Genomic DNA, 12,281 nt, shown 5'->3' with positions numbered 1-12,281 from the left:
GTATTTATTTATATATTTATTTTGCTGGTGCCTTCGCAATCAATGAATTGATTCAAATTTTGGTAAAATACTGGAAGTCGCATGTTCTCCCCGGGCCTGCGTGGGATTCCTTCGGGTACTCTGGTTTCCACCCACATTCCAAAAACATGCATGGTAAGCTTATTGGACACTCAAAAATGCTCCTAGCTATAGGTGTGAGTGTGCATCCTTGTGTCCTGCCATTGGCTGGCCACCGATTCAGGGTGTCCCCCGCCTCTGGCCCGGAGACAGCTGGGATAAGCTCCAGCACCCCCCACGACCCTAATGAGGATAAAGCGGTTCAGAAAATGAGAGGACTTGAGATACTAGAAGTCGTGGTTGCCAGAATTATACTGCAAAATAAACATGTGGGTTTCAAATCTTGGTTGGAGAGTGGAAAATGAAAAAGTGAGTACATCGATGTCACTACCATTTGATGGATCAAACCATTTTTTTTCATTTACTCTGCAAAAACATCTACAACGTAGTTATTTTGCATTAGCTGTGAATTTGACAGTAAAACCTTTGTTTTACACTTAAAAACAGTACAACTGATTGTTGTTGTTGAGGCGAGCCCTGTGGAGATAAGTCGAAAGGTCATTCAGTTAATAAAACAAAAATAGAATATGCACAGTCATAGATGCAACCGTATCAGTTTTTTATCCCGGTGATATGAAGTTATTCAACTTCCTAGTGTGCATTGTTAGCAATACTTCATGAACACAATACAGAATGTCTTAAAAAGAAATTTTAATCAAACTTAGTTTCCATTTTAAAACACCCACTGATGTATAAGTTACATTCTCCCTTAACATAAAACACAGCTCCCCGTTGCCAAGATTTTTAAGACTTCAAGTGCAAAGTATCTGCTAATATGTGATCCCATGCACGCACGCACACACTGAATCATAATTTTCTATGCTAAAAAACCCATTGGCAGAGACATGAAAAATGGACAGTAGATCCACATAATCATCTCAAGTGAAGCTACAACCCAGCTGGGTGAATGAAGCAAGTAGTATGGAGTTTGATTCATTGTTCAATCCAGAACGCATAGTAATCCCGGCAACTCCTCAGCAACCTCAAGTTCATCATCCCGATCACCCACCACAGTTTGAACCTTCTTAAGGTATGCGTCATGAACATCTCTCTCTACACACTACGCAATTGTTAGGCTCGTCCTCATCGCATGATCTTTGGGTCGTTTAGCTGGACAGAAGTCCATGTTCATCGGCTGTGTCGAGCAGCTTGCAGATAACTAAAGACTCCACCTAAAAGAAGAAAATTGATTAAATGTGTATGTATACTTTTTTTCCCAGATCTATCAATGACAGCTACACAGCACACAGTAACGAAACATAGTTCACACATGATAAATTTCTTAATGAATATACTAACCCCAAGGACGTATTGGCAAGTTTGAGGTTCCGTCATGTAAACCGTGACCGCATGCGGAGAATCGGACTCTTTACATCTAACGGAAGAATGTGATGTCGGCCATGAATTGTGTTCTTATTCAACCATCTCAGAATTTTACCACTCTGTATAATACATACTTTAATTTGACAATGACTTGGCGGAGTTTCCCTGTCATATCACACACATCACCATGGCCATAGAAGTGGGACACGAGTCTGCAGAGATCGGTAAAAAGGTCATTATGGATAATAGTGCTTTGCTTCAATGTACAACAAAAGCATACTTGACTTTCTGCACTCCGCCGTCCTTTAACTGGTAAGATCGAGCGATGTTTTTCTTGGACCATTCCATGTGTTCCTCTGCATTCCAGTTGCCAACCACCACAATGTTCTTGGCTTGCTCCTTATCCTGAAATACCAGCACAACCTTAACCCTGAGTAACAATGGAATGAATCTGCTTATTAGAAGACAGTGAGATTCACATCTACTGTATCTTGAGTGGTCGTATAACATGGGACCAGTTGCTTCCCTAACAGGATATCTGACATGATCTCTATGCATATATATTCAATGTATACACACTGTACAGTATATATTTTCCTTTAACATGTAAATCTTCAGTGTTTTTATTTTTCAATCACATGAGCTTGACTCACACATTTTACTTTTCAAATTAACCTATTATGTTGAAATATCCAACATCCATCCACAAATGACAGCTGATGATGTGATGGGAAATCTTAACTGCTTCTATATTGATGCCTAACCCTGCCTACTATAGTAAATGGGAGGACTTTCAAGTGGAAATTTCTTCATCATCAAAGGTTTTACAATAACCAGATTTGCTCTATTATCTGTACAAAGGCAGCTTTCCCCCATATATGAACTTAAACTTGTAAAAACTGCTCACCTCATGATACTGATGGACGTGTTTTCCATAACAGAATTCATATTTCCACCATCCAACACCCTGAAAGACACAAGTTGGAATGAAAAACATCTAAACATGGCGACGGATATTTCCCAGGGAGGCCTCACCCCGTGTAAACAGTAGGAACCACTAAGGAACTCCTTGATGAGTTGCTCGTCTGTCAAGCGCGAGATATGAGTGGTGCCCACCGCCACCTGCGCCTGCCCGCCCACAGCCATAGGTTTGTGAGTAGAAGAGGTAAAGGCCCCATGTACCCTTGCTGAAGAAGCCCCCTGTCATCATAAAAAAGTCAACTCATTCACTGTTGGCCTTTAATTTCACATTAATGCATTTTATCAGTCAACTATTGAAAAAGAAATCATAAAAAAAATATTTGTCCAAGTACTTGACTCAGACTCATTTTTTTTTTCCTGTTAAGATACCTCAAGCATCGTTTTTAGGTATTTTCTCATATGACCGGTGAAAAACTCACTTCTTTGTGCTCTGCGGTGGTGCTGAAAAGAGGTTTAAGCTGTTCTTCTTGCTCCTTGTCCAACTGGGTGAGCCGCTTAGGTCGGAATGGCGAGCCAGCCAGTGCCTGGCAGAAGATGGCGTTCACTGGTGACGACTTGTACCTGCGAACAAAGGGGGTGGACAGGTTTAATCTGATTATCCTGTCCAATAAGGTGTCCGACAGATGTGGAGTTTCCACCTGTATTTTGGGTGCGCGCAGAGCAAGGGGGTCAACACCGCCACCTCATATTCGCAGCTGGTAACCTCAGCGATGGACAGGATTTCATGTTTGGCTTCCGGATGACACACGTACAGCACGGACGCTGAGCGCGGCTCGTTCTGCTTCAGCGCACAGGGTGTCCCGTTTCTCATCTCCACAGAGTAATATGGAGTCAGCTGACCTTCGATGTTCTTAGACAATGCCTAGAGGACAACCCAAGGACTACGTGTGATATTCATAGTGAGAAATAAGATGGACTGTTCAATTTGTGAAGTTTACTTCTGTTTCAGGTGGTGATTCAGTTGTATCCGGCTCTTCAAATTTAGCTGTATCTGTAGTTTTTCTTTTCTCTACCAATTTCCCCAAGTAGTACTCTTGAACCCTTATTTTCTATGGATACACACAACATCAGTATTAATATTACACTATTAAAACAGTGACAGCTCTGGATGATGGTTCTTCTGAGAACACCAACCTGACCTGACTCCTTCTCTTCATGATACTGTCTTACATGTTTTCCATGACATACTTCATAGGTCCAGTAAGATTCAATCTGCCACCCAATGGAGGGGAAAAGGGCTTTTGGTTACTCTTCAGGCCAAACTTTGCATTTACCAGTGTCAGACTACCAAAAATCGAAGGATCAATGGTCTTACTCTGTATGAGCAGCTGCTTCTTTTGAACAAAGGCTCCAGAAGTTCTGACGGACTGGGTCCGTTGTACTCCTTGTCATCGTCCTAAGGTCCGGGGGGAGGAAACAAATAACATTTGACAATACTATAAATAAGAAAAACACGTTTCAAAAAACTACTGTCCTTATTTGGCAGACTGCAGTACTGTACTGATATACTAAAAAGCACTTGAAAGTACTAACAGTGGTCATAAAATGCATTCAAATAACTGAATTCTGGGCTTCCTCACCAGCCTGCAGATCACTTTGATCCACTCATAGTCAAAAACTATTGCAATCTGAGATTTCAGTTTGGGGAAACAATTAAATAATCGCAACCCTTACCTCTTCTTCAGAGGTCAGCGACGGTAGGAGACATTTATACTTCTCCTTCTCTAGTGTGGTCATGATGACAAAGTTGTCTTCTTTGTAAAGTGCACCCGAAGTGGGCTGAAATGCAGACAAATTTGTGATTAAAACATCCTTTCATGAATTAACACTTGAGAGGGGGCTGAAAGGGGGCTGCCTACCAGTGTGAATTCAGCCCCCGGCCAGGTGATTTTGAAAGGAATTTCATCCGTGAAGGAAGCTTGGCCGTCCCCGTGTGACCAGACGCCATCGGAGAGGACCAAGAGTCCACCGACCATCACCAAAACAAGCCGAGCCATCATCTCCCTATCCGGTCAGTGATTGTCAGCCGGCCGCTCCTCATGTAGACACTTCGCGTGGTCCTTCCACAACACCAACTTAGGTGGTCATTCAAAACTTGAAAGAATTGATCCGTGTTGACATCCGCCTTGGAAAAGAGGTGCTGTTCACTTTGAGAATTGGTGAGATCAACACGACATCAAAATACAGGAAGTACTTTTTTTCTGCCACGTCCTTTTCCGGATGCCTTTTTTCGTGTTGAAATAACAACAGCGACACATAGCGGTATGTTTCAGACACATATTAACCAGTTCAAACCATCGATTTTATGAATACGTATGGATGACGATTGTTTTTTAAGGAACTATATTATATAATAATATTATTAGACAATATGGTACTCTTTAATGGCATTCACGTTGCATGGCTAGTCCAAATGGATTGGACGTTTAGTGTTGTCAATGGCAGGCATGAGTAATATGAATGCATTAAAGGTTAAGACACATTATTCTAACACAGATTATTATAGTAATTTAACGATTATTTATCTTTGCAAGGGTTTTTTTGCTATTGTTTTTTTAAGGGTAGAATTGTACTATGTACTTAAACTATTAATATCACTACCATATTACCACAAATCAAAATGCTATAAGAATACCACATGACACGTCAATGGGCATTCACTTACTTTGTTTTTATAATAATAATAATAATAATAATAATAATAATAATAATAATAATAATAATAATAATAATAATAATAATAATAATAATAATAATAATAATAATAATAATAATGTATGTAATCAAATGTTTGTTCTTAGTCTCAAACAGATTGAAAAATATATATATATATATATATGTGTTTTTTTGTTTTCATTTATGTTTTTTAAGGGTACAAGTGTACTATGTACTTAAACTATTAATATCACTACCATAGTACCACAAATCCAAATGCTATAAGAATACCACATAACACGTCGGGCATTCACTAACTTTGTTTTTCTAATAATAATAATAATAATTTATGTGATCAATATATATATATATATATATATATATATATATATATATATATATATATATATATATATATATATATATATATATATATATATATATATATATATATATATATATATATATATATATGTTTCTTTGTTTTGTTTTTAACCTTTTGGTGGAGCTCTTGCCATGCCAATGAGCGTCCTATGACTGAGACGTAATGCCAGCAGACTGTGATAGTACAAAGAAGAGATTAGAAGGGGGGTTTTAGGGGCTATTGTAGAGTATAGAAGAAGATTCAAGCTCGGCAAACATCCCAAAAGACCATTCTACAGACACACCTACGCTTGCCCCGCGTTATGGGTCGGACTCACCTCCATTCACATTGTCAATATTACTTATTGATAGATGTCCGCGAGCAACTTTCATGTGTGAATTGACGGAGAGATTCAAGCAGATGAAACCAGCTTGTTTCCATGGTAACAATTGTATTATTAAAATAGGATGTATCAGGGTCACTTCTGACAAATAAGTGTATAACAAGCCTAGTGTGGAAACCAAATATTTTTGAAAACTCATTATCAAACCAAAACTAGGCCCCTCTCGACTCTTGTCACTGTTTTGCTAATGCAATGAAATTATATAGTACTAATCTTTTTTTAAATTTGTTTTGGTCATGAATATTCTTTCTACTTTGAACAGAGACCTCTTGTAGTCCTGCTTGGCTGTAGCTCTGGCCAATACAAAGTGCAAGCTCCAGAAATTTAGGTTTGAATTAGTCTAATATGGAAGAGCCTGACTTCAAGGCCATTAAACAACTTTGGGGTGGACCATAGTGAAGAATATTTTTCTGCATGAATTGTCACGAATTTGTCCACGGATCACATATCAGATTGGAAGCATGCCATCTGTGAGTCCATAGGACCCCCAACGGAGCTTGGACTCCAAACTCTAAAATAAGCATTTCATTTTATTTTGTAATCCATGTGGAAACTCTGCTTTGCTATTATGCTTTTGTACCTTCCCCACTCTATGCATAATTGATACGATTGTCATTTCTCTAAGCATAATTCCACGAAGAGTGGAGAAAAAAATGCATCTTGACACTTGACGGTCACCACCATGATGGAAGACATTTTCTCGAGCCAACCCACAAACTAAATGCTCACAACGTGTCAGATGGCAAAGTGATCAATAATGTCACCTCTCTATGGTTTATTAATGGCATTTTGTATTGATTCATGTGCTGCTTTTCTACACATAAAAGTTTGTATTCTAATGCTTTCCTTGTCAAATTCGACAATATTTAAAAGTGAAATTGATCATTCTTGACACATTTGTCAATGTAGATTAAAACGAGTGGAAAAGCTCTTTATAAATTAAGCTAATTTACAATTTGTATATAACAATGGTTTATGGCTATGTACAAGATATGTATTTATTACAAAGTCAAGGGCTCTCTAAAATATTCTTCTTTTAAAGAGAACGTTAACATTAGCTAGGCAACCGGACATTGTTAACATCGTCTTTAGTGCCGTTATTTAACTGCATTATCGAGTTATATGTAATATTTTTGCTTACATAACACGGCAATATGACCAATTTAACGAACTTAGTTAAATTTGAAATAAAGCATTTGAATATATTTCTAGAACCAAACATGATGTTCATTATTAAGTCAATTAATGTTTCTAAAAATGACACCATGCTTACTCCATAATAATATTCTAATCATAAATCCCCATGGAAAATACCTGCAAAATGACATAGTGAAATTTTAGACCCTTTTCTCAACAATTACTATATATTTGGACTAAAAATATTACTAACATGGCCATTGCGCCCACTTTAAGTCATAAAAAGACTTAGACTTAGCCACAATATTAAGCACAGCTTCATCAATGAAAGATTTGTGAGCAGCATGTAAAATCAGGCACGCTTCAATGATGTCTTGTGGTGTAAAATGTGACTGCTACTGGCTTACTAGTCTGTATCAAGGAAACAAAGCAAGCTTGTGGATCTTAAGAAAGATGAGTGCAAGCATGCAAGTAGATTTCAACCTCCCTGCAGAGAAGATAATGAGAGAATATTGATGCTTGCCCAAATCTAGATGGGCTCCATATATTTGCAGGGCTCATTTTGCTGATGTTCTCCCCATCAATGAAGAGATTAGGAGTGAAGATCAGTGATCATAAATGCATCACAACAATCCAACAATCAAAAGCATAGACAGTTATTCAAAAACTGAGTATAAATAAGTCATCAAATTAGGGAGTCTCAATTATATTTGGTTTTTGATTGATCAATATTCTGTTATGGTAATATAATGTAGAAAACACTATTGAATATTTTCAATCAGGGTCCTTTTTTTTAATTAAAATTCAACCTTTAAACTCACAAAAGTGCATTATTAAAAAATGCCAATTCCTAACTTAGACATTCCCCAAACCACAGCCAACAGAGTAAGACAGTTGATTCAACTTTTTTAAATAAAAAAAATGACTTGTTTCCATAGAGAATTCAATTAAACAAACTAACTGCTAGCCGCTTCATGGTGTAAAGCACATGTGTCAAAGTGGCGGCCCGGGGGCCAAATCTGGCCCACCGCATCATTGTGTGTGGCCCGGGAAAGTAAATCATGAGTGCCGACTTTCTGTTTTAGGATCAACTTAAAATGAAGAGTATAGATGTATATTAAATTTCCTGATTTTCCCCCTTTTAAATCAATAATTGTAATTTTTTAATCATTTTTTTCTGTGTTTTTAGTTGAAAAATCATTTTGTAAAATCTAAAAATATATTTTAAAAAAGCTCAAATAAACATTGTTTTAGATCTATAAAAAACTGAATATCCAGGGCTTTTAATCCAGTTCTTTTAATCCATTTATTTAAAAAAAAATCTAAATATTATATCTAAAATGGTCCGGCCCACGTGAAATCAAGTTGACGTTAAAGTGGCCCGCGAACCAACTCGAGTCTGACACCCTCGGTGTAAAGGTTCACTCGCCTTCAGTGCAAGCAGTCGCGGGCACGATAGTGGCAGTATGATTGTGAATGGGGATGGTCGTTTGTCTCTCTGTGTGCCCTTAACCTCTAGACGACAGGAGTTTGCAGTGTTGACTATGTTGAATTTAAATCTTCCTCAGTACAGATCTAAGGTAAACACCCAGATGTGCAGTTAGGAAGAACTAATTTGATCAGCATAGCTCTCCAATCTGCAGTAGAGCACCTGGCGTCTGGTCTCAAACCACTGCTGCAGCGTGCTAATGATATGGAGATGCTCAAAGCAACCCCGCAACAGCTCACGGGATTGGTTTCTCAGATATGATACACACAAAAATAACATAGTTAACCCCTTTAAACACATTCCCTTTGATAGCACTTCCAAGGTGCTTTTTTGATGTATTTAGATCCTCACATATTTTCTTGCAGGAATTGGTTAAAAACAATTCCATGTGATGTAATATAATGATGGAAAACATGATTTGCTCTGGCAGATCTTGAATTAAAATTGCTTTCGACGAATGAAAAACAATATTGGTTATTTACCAAAGAGAAAACAATTTACAATATAGATATTCATTTGCACACGTTCCTGGGTAAAATGATTTATTGCTCTAAATCACAGGTGTCAAAGTGGCAGCCCGGGGGCCAAATCTGGCCCGCCGCCTCATTTTGTGCGGCCCGAGAAAGTAAATCATAAGTTTCTATTTATTTTATTTTTATAGGATCAAATTCAAATGATGATAGATGTACATTACATTTCCTGATTTTCCCCTTTTTAAAATCAATCCTTGCAATTTTTTAATCCATTTTTTTTCTTTTCTAAAAATAAATATACAAATATTTTCCGTTTTCCACTTAAAAAAATATTTTGTTTCCATTTGAAATAAATAAAAAAACATGATTAAAAAACATTTTCCAATACTAAGAGAAAAAAGCTTAAATAAACATTGCTTTAGATCTATAAAAATGGACTATTTAGGGCTTTTAATCCAGTTATTTTAATCCAATTAAAAAAAATATCTAGATATTAGATCTAAAATGGTCCGGCCCACATGAAATGGAGTTGACATTAATGCGGCCCGCGAACCAACCCCTTGACACCCCTGCTGTCTAAATGAATGAAAAAAGTAAGGGTAAGACCCAGGCCTAATACACAATCACATTAACTACTATGTTGGTATGTGACGCTATACAATATATATATTTTTTACTTTCTTGTACTTTTTTGGGTGTGTGTATGTGTTACTTATTCACTTTTACTAATGACAGGTAGGTAATTTAAAGGAGCAATCTCCTGAGAAAAAATACTTTGTATCAGTTTGTTAGTAAAATAAACAAATACATAAATAGATGAATAAATATCTAAATAAATAACGTCCTCGCTATAAGATGCCTTTAGGCCAAAAAAGTGTGAATTCAGCACAGTGACGGAAAAGACAAGTTGGCAGTGTATTGGCAGTTCGGTATCACGCTGCCTCTTTTCCAAATGGCAGAAGGAGTCTGACCTTTTGGTGATACGGACGCTGTCAGCAGATGACCTTTTGTGCACACTGATCAGTGCGTTGCAGTTAGCGCCTTTAGACAAGGTGCAAGGCAGCTCACTTGTCAATGAGAATATTGTGAGCAAAATAAGAGCGGTGGCAACTTGACTTTGAAGTGTCCTGACTCATAACAATCTAAAAGGACTGTAAAAGACACCACATTATGAAGGAAATCTTGTTTCAAAGCTCAAAACATTGACAAAAATCCTGAAGTGCAAATTTTATGTTAAACTTGTTAATGTCAAGAGATTCTTACAATTTTTTAGTGAATCTATTGGGAGTCATGTACTTAGTGATGGATAGGTTAACTTGTTTTGAGGTGTGACCTGTGCCACGATTTAGCCTTGCTGCTGCGCCAAGGTGAGTCCAGATGCCACCAGGACATTATCACAGAATAACGGCCATATGCCACTCAGTAATATAGAAACTGGTCACCTTCCTTACTTTTTTGTAGTCCTTCGGATGCCGTTACCTCCGTTTGCTAATACTATGAGCTGTTTGGAGCCAGAGGGAGGAAAGGCTTAAAAATCAAAATGTTCTTTCTGTTTCTATTTAAACTTCCTCAAATTAATGATGCATCTGCAGTTTTGACCTGAGCTTCTCTCACAGCAGACTGTTTGGCCTCTCGCCCACAGCACTGCTGGGATGCTGACGTATGCTGCCAAACTACTGTCCTAATTGTATTGTACATTCCCTCCCTGCACTTTACTTACTGACCAGTGTTTTCACTTGTAAAAGGGCACATGTGGTCCATCCATGCCTTATTTCCAGGTGGAAAAAAATAGCAATTAGGAGAGCTTATTGATATCCACAAAGTTAATTTTCAATTCTTCCACAAAGTGTCTCAGGGCAAGTATAATTATCTCTGAGAATTGGCTCTTAGGTCGAAAAATAGGAAATTATGTAACTTGTTGGATAGACTTCAATATAAAGGGCTTCAAACAGGGTTTAATACAAATATTTATCATAATACAGTTATAATGGTGTTGTGTTGGCATATATAGAGACATTGATAGAGACTATGGGCCCTATTTATGTATATCTTCTTAATGTACATCACAGGTGTCAAAGTGGCGGCCCGGGGGCCAAATCTGGCCCGCCGCATCATTTTGTGTGGCCCGGGAAAGTAAATCATGAGTGCCGACTTTCTGTTTTAGGATCAAATTCAAATGAAGAGTATAGATGTACATTAAATTTCCTGATTTTCCCCCTTTTAAATAAAATAATTGTAATTTTAGAATCATTTTTTTCTGTGTTTTAGTTCAAAAATCATTTTGTAAAATCAAAAAATATATAAAAAAAGCTAAAATAAACATTGTTTTAGATCTATAAAAAACTGAATATTCAGGGCTTTTAATCCAGTTCTTTTAATCCATTTATATAAAAAAAATCGAAATATTATATCTAAAATGGTCCGGCCCACGTGAAATCAAGTTGACGTTAAAGCGGCCCGCGAACCAACCCGAGTCTGACACCCTTGATGAACACCATTGTGAGTTTGTGGGAAGTGAAAAAAAGAGCAGGAGGCCTCATTTCCATATGCTATCACAGGTCACCTTTTATGCCAATAAGCAGGCTCCTTTCCACTTCCTTTGTTTAGTTGATGCTATGTATAAATGACATTCACTTTTGATGGGGGTTGAAGACATACAAGCAAAATTGTCTCTTCGGATGTAAAAGTCAGAACAGAAGCAAGACTCAATCCTGTGTTAGCAGAGTTTAAGGGAATGTGATGTCCAGGACATTGTTGTGATTTGAAATCTGTGGTTTTGGCATTGAGCCTGTGTTTTGTGGCTTATTTAAGTCTATCCATGTTTAAAATGTTTTACTTTACTCACTCATTCTCAGTGTAACACCCTAAATTTTTTGAAACCAATTTATTTATTCGTCTTCCATACCGCTTGTCGTCACGTGGGTCGTGGAGGTGCTATCTCAGGTAATTATGGGCCGGACCCTGAACTGATTGCCCGCCAATAACAATGAAAGTAATTAATTTTCTTCAGTTTTTCACTTTGGAATACCTGCAACTCGCTGCATATGCATTCAGCATGGATGATTGTTTTGATTTAAAGTTAACCAAATCTCTCATCGTTAACCTAACAATGTCTTAAACAGAAAAGGGCTGCTTGCAGTGACAAGAGAAAAGGGCCACTTGCTTCACGCAGTGACTAATTATCATCTGACTGTGGAGTCCCTCGTCTTCAAGCTCTATAATTTCATTTTATAGCTTGCAGCTTTACTGCTTTGGTTCAACGGTCTCATCAACTTCATTTATAATTGAGCTAAAGGAGCTTTGGTGGGCCACATGTCGCAACACAGCGAGCAAGCAAGT

The 12,281-nt window shown here is 37.6% G+C and overlaps 1 protein-coding gene across 1 annotated transcript; it reads right to left on the bottom strand.

Annotated features, from left to right (window-relative positions):
• Positions 1-751: 751 nt before the first annotated feature.
• Positions 752-4,630, bottom strand: erlec1 (endoplasmic reticulum lectin 1). The gene is made up of 13 exons (XM_077613557.1): positions 4,281-4,630; positions 4,096-4,200; positions 3,737-3,817; positions 3,556-3,633; positions 3,360-3,470; positions 3,060-3,283; positions 2,841-2,982; positions 2,476-2,640; positions 2,348-2,407; positions 1,721-1,845; positions 1,575-1,652; positions 1,417-1,492; positions 752-1,289 (listed from the first exon to the last, which is right to left on the bottom strand). The coding sequence occupies exons 1-13, from the start codon at positions 4,419-4,421 to the stop codon at positions 1,224-1,226; spliced, it is 1,452 nt and encodes a 483-aa protein (XP_077469683.1). The 5' UTR covers positions 4,422-4,630; the 3' UTR covers positions 752-1,223.
• Positions 4,631-12,281: the final 7,651 nt, after the last annotated feature.

Source organism: Stigmatopora argus, chromosome 11, assembly GCF_051989625.1.
Source record: "Stigmatopora argus isolate UIUO_Sarg chromosome 11, RoL_Sarg_1.0, whole genome shotgun sequence".
Taxonomy (NCBI): Eukaryota; Metazoa; Chordata; class Actinopteri; order Syngnathiformes; family Syngnathidae; genus Stigmatopora; species Stigmatopora argus.
Note: the sequence above shows the minus strand (reverse complement) of the source record. Positions and strands in the feature narration are given on the sequence as shown.

Coding starts and splice junctions, on each gene's coding strand:
- erlec1 (XM_077613557.1), bottom strand. CDS start 4,421: ATGATGGCTCGGCTTGTTTTGGTGATGGTCGGTGGACTCTTGGTCCTC. Junction 1,846..2,347: donor ACGTCCATCAGTATCATGAG/GTGAGCAGTTTT, acceptor CTGGTATTTCAG/GATAAGGAGCAAGCCAAGAA. Junction 1,290..1,416: donor CTTGCCAATACGTCCTTGGG/GTTAGTATATTC, acceptor TTCTTCTTTTAG/GTGGAGTCTTTAGTTATCTG.